Source organism: Papio anubis, chromosome 1 (assembly GCF_008728515.1).
Source record: "Papio anubis isolate 15944 chromosome 1, Panubis1.0, whole genome shotgun sequence".
Taxonomy (NCBI): Eukaryota; Metazoa; Chordata; class Mammalia; order Primates; family Cercopithecidae; genus Papio; species Papio anubis.
The window spans coordinates 181,640,694-181,656,784 of record NC_044976.1 but is presented as its reverse complement, the minus strand read 5'-3'; the positions used below and the strand labels follow the sequence as shown (position 1 = coordinate 181,656,784).

General features: G+C 36.9%; 1 protein-coding gene across 8 annotated transcripts in view; it reads right to left on the bottom strand.

Moving 5' to 3' along the window:
* Window positions 1-16,091, bottom strand: part of ACBD6 (acyl-CoA binding domain containing 6) — a 227,982-nt gene that overhangs the window by 39,787 nt on the left and 172,104 nt on the right. For all 8 annotated transcript variants that reach the window (XR_002518610.2, XM_021929957.2, XM_021929959.2 and 5 more), the window contains exon 7: window positions 4,267-4,297. Coding sequence is in view for 7 of the 8 variants with exons in the window: in XM_021929957.2 (XP_021785649.1) it covers window positions 4,267-4,297 (31 nt within the window). In the remaining variant the exon portion in view is untranslated. The remainder of the gene's footprint in view (window positions 1-4,266; window positions 4,298-16,091) is intronic.

The window sequence follows — 16,091 nt, the reverse complement described above, 5'->3', positions numbered from 1 at the left end:
TTGACACTCTTATCAGCACTGTATGAGAATTCTTGTTGTTTTATAGCCTAACATTAATATTTGTAGACATTTACATGTTGCCAGTCTGATCGGTATGAAGTTGTATCTAAATGTTTTAATCTGCATTCCCCAATTAATTATTGTTGGGAGACAATTCTTGAAGGGTCTCTTGCATTTCTGCATGTCTTATGTACAAAGGTACATAAGGTACAAAGGTACATAAGATGTGCAGAAGACATAAGACAGCTTTTGTTCTAGACTAACTTTCAAGGATGTTTGTGTAATGAACAGATTTGACAACAGAGATAGTGTTTCTTTCTAGAACAGAGGGCAGGTTTGTTTACCATCCAGAATAATAAACATAATACCTCCTCCTGAGCAAAGGTTTGCTTGCAGCCCTAATCTTATAAAAGATTAGAGTTCCCTAAGATCACGATTCCTAAGCCATGACACACGGTGAATGCAGTATCTATGTGGACCTCTCCGCGTCGCTTTGGTGGGACTTTGGAGGCAAGAGGAAATGACAAAAACATGAAGCTTATGCTGCTTGCTGTGCCATGGATAATAAAGTCTTTTGTCTCTAATTCAAAAGTTTTGTGTCTTTTGCCAGCAACCATGAAACAGTCAGGCCAACTTGCTAGCTTGTAAGCAAAATACAACCTCACACGATTCATAGTTCTTTCTTTTTTACTCTTACTTTTTTTTTTTTTGAGATAGGGTCTTACTCTGTCAAGCAGGTTGGAGTGCAGTGGCATAATCACAACTCACTGCAGCCTCCAACTCCTGGATTCAAATGATTTTCCTGCCTCAGCCTCCCAAGTAGTTGGGATCATATTTGCCCAGGACAGCCTTAGCAAAAGGTAGCTGGAGGCAAGGTGGAAAATGTTTGTCCTGCTTCTTCCAGGAAGAAAGTCCTCTGACTATGAGCTGGGAGGAGAGGGAGCTCTGTGTTCCTGGCATTGTGGAGTGGAGTCTCCACATCACTGAGCTGGGAAGAGAGAAAGGAGGGAGTGATCTTGGTTCAAATACCACAAAGTTTTCCTTCCTACCAAATTTTTGTAGATTTTCTTGAATAGATGTCTCTTCATTTGCTTTTTGTCGTTAGTACCATTTCCAGAAGCTATTAAATGTCTATAGTTCCAAAAATAATTTTTACCAGTTTGACAAGGGAGCTTATCAGTGCAGCTTCTCACATTGTCATGTTGGAAGTCAGTCTCTGCCTTCACTATCATAGCTGTAAAATAACATCTTGATATTTGGAAGAACAAGTCTTTCTTTCTTGCTTTTCTTCAAATTGCCTTAGCTATTCTTGGCTCCTTTATCTTCCATTTGAATTTTAGGGCAAGTTTGTTAAACTCCACAAAGTATCTGCTGGAATTCTTATGAAGATTCTCTCTATTTGTAGTTTGACTTGGCAGAAATGATCTTTATGAAATCAAGTCTTCCCATTCATTAACATGGATTATTTCTCCTTCTGCTTAGGTCCTTTAAAAATGTCTTTTAAAAATTGTATTTTTTTCTATGATGGTTTTACATGCCTTTTGTTAGGTTGAGTCCTAGGATTTTGTTGCTACTGTAAATAATATTGGAAAAATGTTCAAAAAATTTTTTACCTTTTTACACTAATGTTTAAGACTGAACTTAAAAAACTAATGCATTCAGCATCCTTGCTAAATTGCATAGTTTTTATAATTTGTAGAGTTTCTTGGATTTCTATGTAGCTAACTGTATTGCTTGAGAATGATGATGATTTTGTTTTATCCATCTCATGTACCTTTTATTTATTTTGTTTTTCATTTTGTGTTATCTATAATTCTACTACAGTATTGAAGAGAAACAGTTATGGTATGCATTTTTTCTTGTTTTGGATTTTAAAGAAAATGCTTCACACATCCCATCTTTAATAATAATGTTTGCTCTGGGTTTTTGATAAGTAAATCAGGCCATAGAAGTCTCCTTCTATCCCTAGTTTAAGAGCTTTTATCATAAAAATAATTAACTAACATTTATTGAGTATATGCCAGGTGTCAGACATTGTTCTAAGCACTTTACACAGATTAACTCATTCTAACAAATCTCTGAGGTTACTATCCCCATTTCATCATGAGTAAACTGAGGTACAGGGTAAGTGAAGTATTTTGTCCAAGGTCAGGGGTAGAACTAGAATTTGAACCCAGAAGTCTGACTTATGAGCAGTCTTAACTACTTTTCTCTACCGCTCTTAAAACGAGTGTTGAACATCCTCAAACGCTTTTTTCTGCATTTCATTTGATCATGTGGTTTTTTACCTAATTTGCTGATGTGGAAGGTTACATTAATAGATTTTTAAAATGTTAAGTCATCCTTGAATTCCTGGGATGAACTCAACTTGGTCAGCACATACCTTTCTTTCTTTTTTTTTTTTTTTTTTTGAGACGGAGTCTCGCTCTGTCGCCCAGGCTGGAGTGCAGTGGCCGGATCTCAGCTCACTGCAAGCTCCGCCTCCCGGGTTCCCGCCATTCTCCTGCCTCAGCCTCCCGAGTAGCTGGGACTACAGGCGCCGCCACCTCGCCCGGCTAATTTTTTTGTGTGTTTTTAGTAGAGACGGGGTTTCGCCGTGTTAGCCAGGATGGTCTCGATCTCCTGACCTTGTGATCCGCCCGTCTCGGCCTCCCAAAGTGCTGGGATTACAGGCTTGAGCCACCGCGCCCGGCCACCTTTCTTTCTTTTAAAAATATATTGATGAATTTCATTTGCTAATATTTTATTTAGGATTTTTGCATCTATGCTCAAAAGTGAGATTGACTCACAATTTTCCTTTTTCCTCCTGGTTTTGGTAACCAGGTTATGCTAGATAAACTCATAAGTGAGTTAAGGCTGGTAGTTGGTGACAGACATTTCAACCTCAATTATTAGGCTGACATATATAGGTAGTATAATAGCTAGTCCAATAGGTTAAGACTCCTAGATAGCACAGCGAGGTTTCTCCAGAATCATCCATCCAGAATGATTTTGCTTTTGTTTCCGTCAAGCATCTCAGAGACACTATCAGCTTGAAATACCTTAGTTGACTTTTTAGCTTGGGATTTTTGAACACTTAAGTGCAAATTTAAAGTCCAAAGCAGTAGACAAAAGTGTCCAGGGTCATCTGAGCCACTTGTTACTGAACTGGCAGTCTAAGACTGCCAAGACTGACAAGTGTATTCCCTCCCAAAAGGTTGATCCATAATCTGGTTTAAATACTGATGGCTGTCTTTCATTCAGCCATATTCACACCCAAATAGAATCTTTTTTTTTGGAGATGGGGTCTGTGTTGCTCAGGCTGGCCTCAAACTCCTGGATTTGAGTGATCCTCTTGCCTCAGCTTCCTGAGTAGTGGGGACTACAGACGTGCACCACTGCGCCCAACTCTATGCATAATCTTTAAATTATATTTACTAGGACTTTACATTTTATAAAATACTGTAATATCTTTTATCTCACTGAATTTACCAAGCAGCTCTCTAAGAGCCATATTATTTCCATCTTACAGATTTTTTTCTATTTTACAGATTACTTAAGCTAATCAGTTAGTAGGAGAAATTAGTTAAAAAATCAAATTTCTTTTTCTTCAATTAGATCAAGAAAATATTTCTTGTAGGAGAAATGCTAGATTCTATAGTGACAATGATTAACATCTTTCTTGTCACTCATGAGTAGAACTAAGAATGAAATAATGAATTTTCAAAGTGGGGCTGGAGGGGTCTCCATTTCTGTTGCTATTTTAGAAACAATTTATTATAAATGTGACCATAAGAATTTTAATATATCTTCAACTTACTAAGTTATTAATACTTTTTTTTTGTTTTGTTGTGTTTTTGAGATGGAGTCTTACTCTGTCACCCAGGCTGGAGTGCAGTGGTGCGATCTCAGCTCACTGTAACCTCCCCCTCCCAGGTTCAAGCGATTCTCCCAACTCAGCCTCCTGAGTAGCTGGGATTACAGGCGCCTGCCACCAGGCCTGGCTAATTTTTGTATTTTTAGTAGAGACAGGGTTTCAGCATGTTGGCCAGGCTGGTCTTGAACTCCCGACCTCAAGTGATCCGCCTGCCTCAGCCTCCCAATGTGCTGGGACTACAGGTGTGAGCCACTGCGTGCGGCCTAATACATTTTTCAAACAAAAAGTTACTGTATCTCTGCTAGCTGCCAGGTACTTATCTAAGCACTACATAAGAATGGACAAAGTTGAAATAAACAAATAGAGAAGATGTTCAAATATGATTACATAATAATTTAGAAACTTCTTACCATAATGTAGAGCTGTTTGGCCTTCATTGTCCTATAAAAGAAACAAATAATACATTTTAGAAGTCTAAGTAATTGCAAAAGTATGAAAGTACATAAACTGTAGCAAATTTATCGATAAGCCAAAGTTCCATAGGTTTATCAGACTTACGAAAAGAAGTCAGTTATCTGAGCTTCAGAGTCACTTTTGACCAAGCTCACCATCCTGAAGAATAAAGAATGATAACTTGTGCACTGTAGCAGCTACAATGGAGTAACAGGATAACCAGTTACTCCAGATATCTGCAGGTAATAATCCAAAGGGAAATTCTTAAAGTGAGGTAGTTTGGTTACCTAGTTCATGGCAGAAACATTGACACTATATCTCATTTATCTTGGCCAGTATTACGATTTTTTTTTTCTAAGCTTGTCCCCAAATCTATCTAGCGAGTCTGTGATTTACAGTGGATAGCCTTTTATCTCTTTTCAAAGACTCACAAATTCCAGGCTAATAACATTAGGTTTCCTAACCAGATCAAATATCATAAAGTAATGTGATTTCAAAGCATACAAAGTCCCAGAAGTTGTTAAGAAAGCCAAAAGTTGCCATAGAATACTTAGGAAATTCCAACATTTCAGTTAATTATTTTCCTTTAAAACCAAGAAAACTATATATACTATATATATATATATGCTATAATTGTAGCGCAGTTGAGTACTTTTTAGCAAGCCACCTCTTAAATTGAGAGCAGCTAATCACATTACATGAGCAACAAATAATCAAAGTACACAAGTGAAAAGTAGAATTTAGTAATTAACTTCATAAGCACTTTGCAGTATGCATGGCCATCATGCCCCTGGTAATTAAGAATAAATGTGAAACTGTTAATCTGAATAACTTGGAAAGGGTGATGTTATGCCAACCAAACTATTCTTGGGTACCCATATCTGCTTTTCCCACTTCCTAACAGCTGAATGTAGGGGTGGAGGTTGGTTCTGGAACTTTTTGGTAATGGGTCTCCCTGTTAATCTCCTAGAAAGAAAAGCAAGAAGCTGCCATAGAGAACTTATTTTATGGTTCAGATAGGTAGTAAGAAAAAAGTCATGGCAGGGGGACAACCTTGAGGCAATGTGGTTTGTTTTCCTACTGTGGAATGAAGTTCTGATTGTATTTGGAGGTAAGGTGCTTATTACATGGGTGAGAGGAGATGTAAAGAAGTAATTCTGGCAGGAAGTCGGCATAGGATACACTTGGCTAAGGTGCAACTATGGCTAAGTTTGGGATGTCCAGGAAGCAACATAAAGATAATAAACTCTAAGAAAAGTAAAAGATGGAAAGCAGCATGAAAAAGAAAGCACAGGAGATCATTTTTGCCTACTTTTTTTTCTTGTCTTTTTAGATACAACCTTTATCTTGCTCCCCTTTAACTTGCCCTGCCCTTCAGATTAAGGACAGGTAGGGGAAGAGAGCTGAGGCAGCTATCATGAATAGTATCTGAGTGATTCTTATGCAGGGCAGCCTGACAATGTGAAGTTCTGCTCCAGAGAATGTGGTCTTGATTGGGAAAGCTAAGGGTAATTTCGAAAGAACAGTACTGACCATTATGGCTTAAGACTCATATCTATATTTGTCAGTTTCCAATGTTAATAAAAGTGTGTGTGTGTACGTGCACGCACACACACACATGCAAACACCTGATGAGTTTATACATTCACATTTATAGTTTAAATGTGAATGTCCTGCATTAGAAAGCAATTTCAGAAAGAGCTTAATCTACTGCAATTTCAGGATTCTACTTAGGCATCCATCAAGCAAGGCTGTATTTTCCACAATTACATATCTTTAGAAAGCATAGTTCTTTCACTATTTGTGCATAACTTTCATGTTTAATCACTGTGTTCATATATACTCAAAGTTCATTTCCTTTCAATTTCTAATTCTTCATCTTCACTATGCAGATGGAAGAAAGCATAATTAATTTCTTTTAATCACATTTACCAGTGAATACTAAATCTATATCTCTACCTCAATTTCTAATTAATTAATTAAAAATAGTTACTGAGCTCCAATTATGTTCCAGTCACTGTTCTAGGCACTGGAAACAATAAGATGAACGAGACAGAGAAGGTCTCTAATGTTATAAATCTTATGTTGTAGTGGCTAGGGAATCAATAAGCAAATAAATACATTGAACACTAGGAAGTGATGAGTACACTGGAAAACAATCAAAACAGAGTAAGAGACTAGATTGATGTGGGGTGCTATTTTAGGTAGAAAGGACAGAGGACCCTGTAAGAAGGTATGTTTACACAGAGAACTGGGGAAGATACTAAGGTGGTCATGCAACCCAAAATGGGCAAATCACAGCACTGGTCATCTTCCTTGTCTGAAAGTATGCAAGTTACTCAAGCCAAGCCAATTAGTTTTCTTTCAAAATTTTTCCAAATGGAGCTATAAGATAGAAGTGTGTGCACACAGAAGGTTCTTTCCTCTCTGATCAAAAGTAAAGGGTGCAACTCTGTAAATATGTACAATTATTATGTGTCAATTTTTTAAAAGAGAGTGTGGTCAAAGAAGCTAGACACGGAAGGACAAATATTGTGTGATTCCATTTATATGAGATACCTAGAGCAGTCAAATTCACAGGAACATGAAATAGAATAGTGGCTACCAGAGGCAGGGAGGAGGGAAGCATGGGGAGTTCTTGTCTAATGGGTACAGAGTTTCAGTTTGGGATGGTGGAAAAGTTCTGGAGATGAATAGTAGTGATAACTGCACAAAAATGTGAATGTACTTAATGCCACTGAACAGTACATGTAAAAATGGTTAAAATGGTAAATTCCACATATATTTTACCACAATAAAAAAGAAAGACAATTAGAAAAGGGTATGAGCCAAAAACTACAAGTGGCAATGTTCTCTATTTTTGGGTGAAAATCAGTCTGTAGTAGAAGGGAGTAAGTATTCACAAAGAAAAAAGTAGTGGTGAGACATGGAGAGAGAATGAGGGTCTCTGGTTCTTGTCATTTCAACAATATTTTTTCTTGGTTAGGTAAGCCAATAACAGCAAAATACTCCCTAGACAAATATGATCTTTCTGTCACTTGTAAACAAGAGTCCTGACTAACCCAGAATGCAAGGCATTTTATGAACGACGCCCTGCTCATCTCTCTCCCAATACCTTCTCTACCCAATTTTGTGACTGCCAATTACCGTAAGAATACTTATCTGAGGCCTGGAGTGGTGGCTCACGCCTGTAATCCTGGCACTTTGGGAGGCCAAGGTGGGCGGATTGCCTGAGCTCAGCAGTTCCAGACCAGACTGGGCAACATGGTGAAACCCAGTCTCTACTAAAATACAAAAAATTAGCCGGGCGTGGTGGCATGCGCCTGTAGTCCCAGTTACTTGGGAGGCTGAGGCAGAAGAATTGCTTGAACTTGGGAGGTGGAGGTTGCAATGAGCTGAGATAGCACCACTGCACTCCAGTCTGGGTGACAGAGTGAGACTCCATCTCCAAAAAGAAAGAAAGAAAAGAAAAGAAAAGAAAAGAAAAGAAAAGAAAAGAAAAGAAAAAAGAAAAGAGAAGAGAAGAGAACAGAAGAGAGAGAGAGAGACAGACAGAAAGAAAGAAGGAAGGAAGGAAGGAGGGAGGGAGGGAGGGAGAGAGACAGAGAGAGAGAAAGAGAGAAAGAGAGAAAGAAAGAGAAAGAGAGAGAAAGAGAGAGAGAGAAAGAGAGAAAGAGAGAGAGAAAGAGAGAAAGAGAGAAAGAGAGAAAGAGAGAAAGAGAGAAAGAGAGAAAGAGAGAAAGAAAGAAAGAGAGAAAGAAAGAAAGAAAGAAAGAAAGAAAGAAAGAAAGAAAGAAAGAAAGAAAGAAAGAAAGAAAGAAAGAAAGAAAGAGAGACATCAACTCTTAGCCAGAATGCTCCCTTTAATTCTACCTGGAAACTGTTCGTCAACATTTTAAAGATAAAATCTTGCTCTTTTCTCATGTTTAAAAAATTCTTTGATATATTTGAGCATTTTAAATTGACTTATTTTATGGTCCCTATATTTATTTCTTTTATCTGAGTTCAGGGAGGGGAAGCAGAGTGATGTTTGTTGTGCTGGCTGACAACTACTTATTGCTTCCTATATGCTTTTTGATTCTGTACTAAGAGTTTAAGTGGAGTTTTATCTTTGAAAAAAATCTGTGCTGTGCTCCCTAGGTTGAGGTTCTGTCGCTCCAGAATGATTTTGCTTTTGTTTCTGTCAAGCATCCCAGATACATTATCAGCTTGAAATCACTTAGTCGATTTCTTAGCTTGGGGATTTTTGAAAACTTAAGAAGTGCAAATTTAAAAAGAGCAAACCCACCTTCACTGCCATCCCTAACTCCGGACTTGGAGCACAGGCTAAGACAAACTCTCTATGCCAATTCTCTGTTAGTCGGTAGAATTTTTCAGTCTACTCTGAGGGCGGTTGGTATTATTTGAGATCTCTACCCCAGAGGTATTGAGACTGCCAAATCCTTTTAGAGCAGCCCAGTGTTGGTTTAAACTTACAACTTTATTTTTAAAGCTTTATTTAAAAAAATTTTTAAAGCTTCCTATTTTGTTTTCAGCTACGCTTATTTTGGCCCTTGGAGAGTTGAGTTGCTTTTTTTGTAAGCTTGTCTATGCATTCAAAGGGGTGCTTATTATATTTTATTCTGCATTTGAGTGTTTTGTGGTGGGAGAATTTTGAGATTATTATTAGTCTGGAATCTTGCAGGAAAATGAAAACCCCCAACCTTCAAGACTCAGTTCACCTTCTTAAGGAAACCTCCCCTGACTTCTCAAGTAGGGTTAGGTGCTCCTCTTTTCTACTACTGTGGCACAACACATAGGTTCCGTTCTTATCTATCTCTTCCACTGAGACTATAAACTTCTTGTAGGCAAGTACTACGTCTTTCATCCAGTGTCTTGCATACACTGTGTGCTCAGTAAGTGTTCATGAAATGAGAGAATGAATACACTAATTTTTTCTGTTTTTTTTTTCTTTAAACTCAAAAATTTTTAATTTTTGTGGGTACACAGTAGGTATATATATTTGTGGGGTACATGAGATGCTGATATAGGCATGCAATGTGTAATAATCACATCATGATATATGGGGTATCCATCCCCTCAAGCATTTATCCTTTGTGTTATAAGCAATCCAATTGTCCTTTTAGTTTGTACTCATTTTAAAATGTACAATTAAATTATTATTGACCAGAGTCACTCTGTCGTGCTATCAAATATTAGGTCTCAGTCATTCTAACAACTTTTCGTACCCATTAACCATCCCCATTTCTCCCCACACCCCCACAACCCTTCCCAGCCTCTAGTGGTCACCATCCTCCCACTGTCTATCTCCATGAGTTCAACTATTTTAATTTTTAGCTCCTACAAATAAATGAGAACATGCAAAGTTCATCTGTCTGTGCCTGGCTTATTTCACTTAACATAATGATCTCCAGGGTCTATCTATGTTGTTGCAAATGATAAGATCTCATTCTTTTTAATGACTGAATAGTACTCCATTGTATGTAAGTACCACATTTTCTTTATCCATTCATTTGCTGATGGACACTTAGGTTGCCTCCAAATCTTGGCTATTGTGAACGGTGCTGCAACAAATATGGGTGTATGTATATCCCTTTAACATACTGATTTCCTTTCTTTGGGGTATATACCCAGTAGTGGGATTGCTGGATCATATGATAGCTCTATTTTTAGTTGTTTGAGAAACCTCCAAACTGTTCTCCATAGTGGTTGTACTAATTTACATTCCCACAACAGTGTATGAAGGGTCCCTTTTTTCCACATCCTCGCCAGTATTTGTTATTGCCTGCCTTTTGGATACAAGCCATTTTCACTGAGGTAAGATGATACATCATTGTAGTTTTGATTTGCATTACTCTGATGATCAATGATGTTGACCACCTTTTCATATACTTGTTTGCCATTTGTATATCTTCTTTTGAAAAAGATCTATTCAAATCATTTGCCCGTTTTAAAATCTGATTATTAGGACAGGCGTGGTGGGTCACACCTGTAATTCTAGCACTTTGGGAGGCTCAGGCAGGTGGATCACTTGAGACCAGGAGTTCAAGAGCAGCCTGGTCAACATGATGAAACCCCATCTCTACTAAAAAATATTTAAAAAATCAGTCAGGCGCAGTGGCTCACACCTGTAATCCCAGCTACCTGGGAGGCTGAGGTGGTAGAATTGCTTGAATCCGGGAGGTAGGGGCTGCAGTGAGCTGAGATCAGGCCACTGCACTCCAGCCTGGGTGACAGAGCAAGAATCTGTCTCAAAAAATAAAAATAAAAAAAGAAAAGAAAAGAAAAGAAAACCAGATTAGTTTTTTTTGTTTGTTTGTTCCTTCTGGTTATTAATCTTTTGTATATTTTCTTCCATTCTGTGGGTTGTCTTTCACTTTGCTGATTGTTTCCTTTGCTGTGCAGAAACTTTTCAACTTGATGTGATCTCATTTGTTCATTTTTGCTTTGGTTGCCTCTGTTTGTGGGGTATTAAGAAATTTTTATGCAGAACAAAGTCCTGGAGAGTTTCCCCAATGTTTTTGTATAGTAGTTTCATAGTTTGAGGTCTCAGATCTAAATCTTTAATCCTTTTGGTTTGACTTTTGTACACAGTGAGAGACAGGGGTCTAGTTTCATTCTTCTGCATATGGGTATCCAGTTTTCCCAGCACCATTTATTAAAGAGACTGTCTTTTCCCCAATGTGTGTTTTTGGTACTTTTGTTGAAAAAGGGTTCACTGTAGGTGTACAGATTTGTTTCTGGGTTCTCTATTCTGTTCCATTCATCTATGTGTCTATTTTTATGTCAATACCAAGCAGTTTTGGTTACTATAGTTTTGTAGTATAATTTGAAGTCAGATAATGTGATCCTTCCAGTTTTGTTCTTTTTGCTCAGGATAGCTTTGGCTATTCTGGGTCTTTTGTGGTTCCATATAAATTTTAGGATAGTTTTTTCTATTTCTGTGAGGAATGTCATTAATATTTTAATAGGAATTGCACTGAATTTATAGATTACTTTGGGTAGTATGGACACTTTAACAATATTGATTCTTCTAATCCATGAATATGGAATATCTTTCCACTTCTGTGTGTTCCCTTCAATTTCCTGCATCAATATTTTGTAGTTTTCATTGCAGAGATCTTTCACTTCTTTGGTTAATTCCTGGGTATTTAATTTTATCTGTGGCTAAATGGGATTACTTTTAAAATTTCTTTTTCAGACTGTTTGCTGTTGGCATATAGAAATGCTACTGATTTTTGTGAGCCGAGATCATGCCATTGCACTTCAGCCTGGGCAACAGAGCATGAATCCAACTCGGGGGGGGGAAAGAAAAGAAAAGAAAAGAAAAGAAATGCTACTGATTTTTGTATGTTGATTTGTATCCTGCAACTTTACTGAATTTATCAGTTCTAACTGTTTTATGGTGGAGTCTTTAGGTTTTCCAAAATATAAGATCCTATCATCTATGATCAACAAATTAAACAAAGATAATTTGACTTCTTCTTTTCCAATTTGGATGCTCTTTATTTCTTTTTCTTGTCTGATTACTCTAGCTAGGTCTTCCAGTATCATGTTGAATAACAGTGGTGAAAATGGGTATCCTTGTCATGTGTGACATCTTACAGGAAAGGCTGTTTTTCCTCATTCACTACGATACTAGCTGGGGGTCTGTCCTTTAAGACTTTTATTGCCGGGCGCGGTGGCTCAAGCCTGTAATCCCAGCACTTTGGGAGGCCGAGGCGGGTGGATCACGAGGTCAGGAGATCGAGACCATCCTGGCTAACACCGTGAAACCCCGTCTCTACTAAAAATACAAAAAAAAAAAACTAGCCGGGCGCGGTGGCGGGCGCCTGTAGTCCCAGCTACTCGGAGGCTGAGGCAGGAGAATGGCGTAAACCCGGGAGGCGGAGCTTGCAGTGAGCCGAGATCGCGCCACTGCACTCCAGCCTGGGTGACACAGCGAGACTCCGTCTCAAAAAAAAAAAAAAAAAAGACTTTTATTACGTTGAGGTAAGATGTTCCTTCTATATCTAGTTTTTTAAGGATTTTTTATCATGAAGGAATATTGAATTTTATCAAATACTTTTTCAGCATCAATTGAAATGATCATATGGTCTTTGTCCTTCATTTTGATGATATAATGTATGACACTGATTTATTCACATATGTTGAGCCATCCTTGCATACCACTTTCAGCATTGGACAGATCTTTCAGACAGAAAATCAAAGAAACATCAGACTTAGTCTATACTGTACAACAGTGAATTAATAGATATTTACAGAACATTTCATCAAATGGCTGTACAATACACATTCCTCTCTGCACATAAATCATTCTCAAGGATAGACCTGTAATAAATCCAACTTGGTTATGATGAGTGATCGTTTTAACATATTGTTGAATTTAGTTTGCTATTATTTTGTTGAGGATTTCTGAATCAATATTCATAAGAGATACTGGCCTGTAGTTTTCTTTTTTTTGATCTTTCTCTGGTTTTGGTAGCATCATAATACTGGCCTTATAGAATGAGTCTGGAAGTCTTCCCTCCTCTATTTTTTTTGGAATAGTTTGAGAAGGACTGATATTAGTTTTTTAAAAATGTTTGCTAGAATTCAGCAGTGAAGCCATGAGGTCCTAGGATTTTCTTTACAGGAAAACTTTATTTCAGCTTCTATCTTGTTATGTGTTACTGGTCTATTAAGGTTTTGGATTTCTTCATGGTTCAATCTTGGTAGGTTGTATATGTCTACAAATTTCCCCATTTTCTCTAGATTTTCTAATTTATTGACACATAGTTAGTTGCTCATAGTAGTCACTTAATAATCCTTTGAATTTCAGTGGTATTGGCTGTAATGTTTACCTTTTCATCTCTGATTTTATTTGGGTCTTCTTCTTTTTTTTTTTTTTTTTTTTAAAGTCTGGCTAAAAGTTTGTTTTATTTGTCTTTTCGAAACACCAAGTTTTCATTTTGATGACTGTATTCTTTCCTTCATTTCAATTTGATTTATTTATTTCTGCTCTGATTTTTATTATTTTATTTATTATTTTATTATTTATTTTCTTCTACTAATTTTGGGTTTGTTTACTCTTGCTTTTCTGGTTCTTTAGGATGCATTATTAGGTTATTTGAAGTTTTTCTTCTTTTTTGGTGTAGGTGCTATAAACTTCTCTCTTAGTACTGCTTTCACTGTGTCTTATAGGTTTTCGTATATTATGTTTTCACCATTGTTTGTTTCAAGAAATTTTTCAGTGTTCTTAATTTCTTCATTGACTCACTGGTCATTCAGGAGCATACTGTTTAATTTCCATGTGTCTGTATAGTTTCCAAAATTCTTCTTGTTATTTATCTGTAGTTTCATTTGATTGTGGTCAGAGAAGATGCTTAATATTATTTCAGTTTTTGAATAAGACTTATTTTGTGGCCTAACATATGGTCTATCCTTGAGAATGATTTATGTGCAGAGAGGAATGTGTATTGTACAGCCATTTGATGAAATGTTCTGTAAATATCTATTAATTCACTGTTGTACAGTATAGACTAAGTCTGATGTTTCTTTGATTTTCTGTCTGAAAGATCTGTCCAATGCTGAAAGTGGTATGTTGATGTCTCCAGCTACTATTGTACTGAGGTCTCTCTTTCTCTTCACCTCTAATAATATTTCTTTTATGTATTTGGGTGCTTCAGTGTTGGATGCATATATATTTATAATAATTATATCCTTTCACTGAATTGACCCCTTTATCATTATATAATGACCATGTCTCTTCTTATAGTTTTTGTCTTGAAATCTATTTTGTCTGATATAACTACAGCTGCTCCTGCCCTTCTTTTGTTTCCACTGGGATAGGATATCTCTTTGCATCCCTTTATTTTCAGTCTGTATGTATCTTTATAGGTGTCTCTTATAGGCAACAGATCATTGGGTCTTGATTTTTTAATCCACTCAGCTACCCTATGCCTTTTGATAGGAGAGTTTTTAGTCCATTTACATTTAATGTCATTATTGATTAGGTAGGAACTTGCTCCTGCCATTCTGTTATTTGATTTCTAGTCTTCTCTTTCTTTTTTCATTGATTCCTGTCTTCCTTTAGTGAAGGTAGTTTTCTCTGTTGGTATATTTTAATTTATTGTTTTTTATTTTTGCATATGTTATGTTTTTTTTATTTGAGGTTACCATGAGGCTTGCAAATAATATCTTATAACCCATTATTATTAAGCTGACAACTTAACACTGATTGCATATACAAATAGGCAAAAAATAAAAAAAATAAAAACACTTTCACTTCATTCCTTGACTTTTTAAACTTTTTGTTGCTTATGTCTTATTGTCCTATGTTTTGAAAAGTTATCCTAGTTATTACTTTTGATTGGTTCATCAACTAGCCTTTCTACTTAAGAGTAGTTTACAAACCATAATTACAGTGTTATAATATTCTGTGTGTTTACTATTACCGGTGAGTTTTGTACCTTCATATAATTTCTTATTGCTCATTAACATGCTTTTCCTTCTGATTGAATAATTCCCTTTAGCATTTCTTATCGGACAGGTGTAGTGTTGACAAAATTGCTCAGCTTTTGTTTGTCTGACAGTCTTTATTTCTCCTTCATGCTTGAAGGATATTTTCAACAGATATGCTGTCCTAGGGTAAAACTTTTTTTTGTTTTTCCTTTAGCACTTTAAATATGTCATGCCACTCTCTCCTAGCCTGTTAAGATTTCCACTGAAAAGTCTGCTGCCAGATGTTTTGGAGCTCCATTATATGTTATTTCTTTTTTCTTGGTGCTTTTAGGATCCTTTCTTTACCCTTGACCTCTGGGACCTTGATTATTAAATACCTTGAGGTAGTCTTCTTTTGGTTAAACCTGTTCTATAACCTTCTTGTGCTTGAATGTTGGTATCTTTTTCTAGATTTTGGAAGTTCTCTGATACTATCCCTCTGAATAAACTTTTTATCCCTGTCTCTTTCTCTATGTCCTCCTTAAGGCCAATAACTCTTAGATTTGCCCTTTTGAGGCCGTTTTCTAGATCTTTTACGTGTGTTTTATTCTTTTGTTTCCTCTGTGTATTTTTAAGTAGTCTGTCTTCAAGCTCACTAATTCTTCTGCTTGATTAATTCTGCTATTAAGAGATTGATGCATTCTTCACTATGTCAACTCCATTTTTCAACTCTAGAATTGCTGCTTCACTCTTTTTATTTCAATCTCTTTTTTTATATTTAAACGATAGAATTCTGAATTTGTTTTCTGTGTTATCTTAAATTTTTCTGAGTTTCCTCAAAATGGTTATTTTGAATTCTGTCTGAAAGGTCGCATATCTCTTTCTCCAGGACTGGTCCCTGGTGCCTTATTTAGTTTGTTTGGTGAGGTTGTGTTTTCCTGGATGATCTTGATGCCTGTGGATAGTCACTGGTGTCTAAGCATTGAAGAGTTAGAATTTACTGTAGTCTTTGCAATTTGGGCATGTTTGTGTCCATTTTTCTTGGTAAGGTTTTCCAGGTATTGGAAGAGAATTGGGTTCCAAGCCCAACAACACTGTGGTTCTTGAAAACTCATAGAGGTAGTGCCATGGTGGTCTTGGATAAGATTTGGAAGAATTCTCTGGATTATCAGACAGACACTCTTGTTCTCTTCCCTTATTTTCTCCCAAACAAATGGAGTCTCTCCTGTGCTGAGCCACTTGGATCTGGGGGTGGAGTGATGCAAACATCCTGTGGCCACCACCACTGGGACTGTACTGGGTTGTATCTGGACCAAGTACAGCACTGGGTCTCACTCAAGGCCCACTGTAATCATTACCT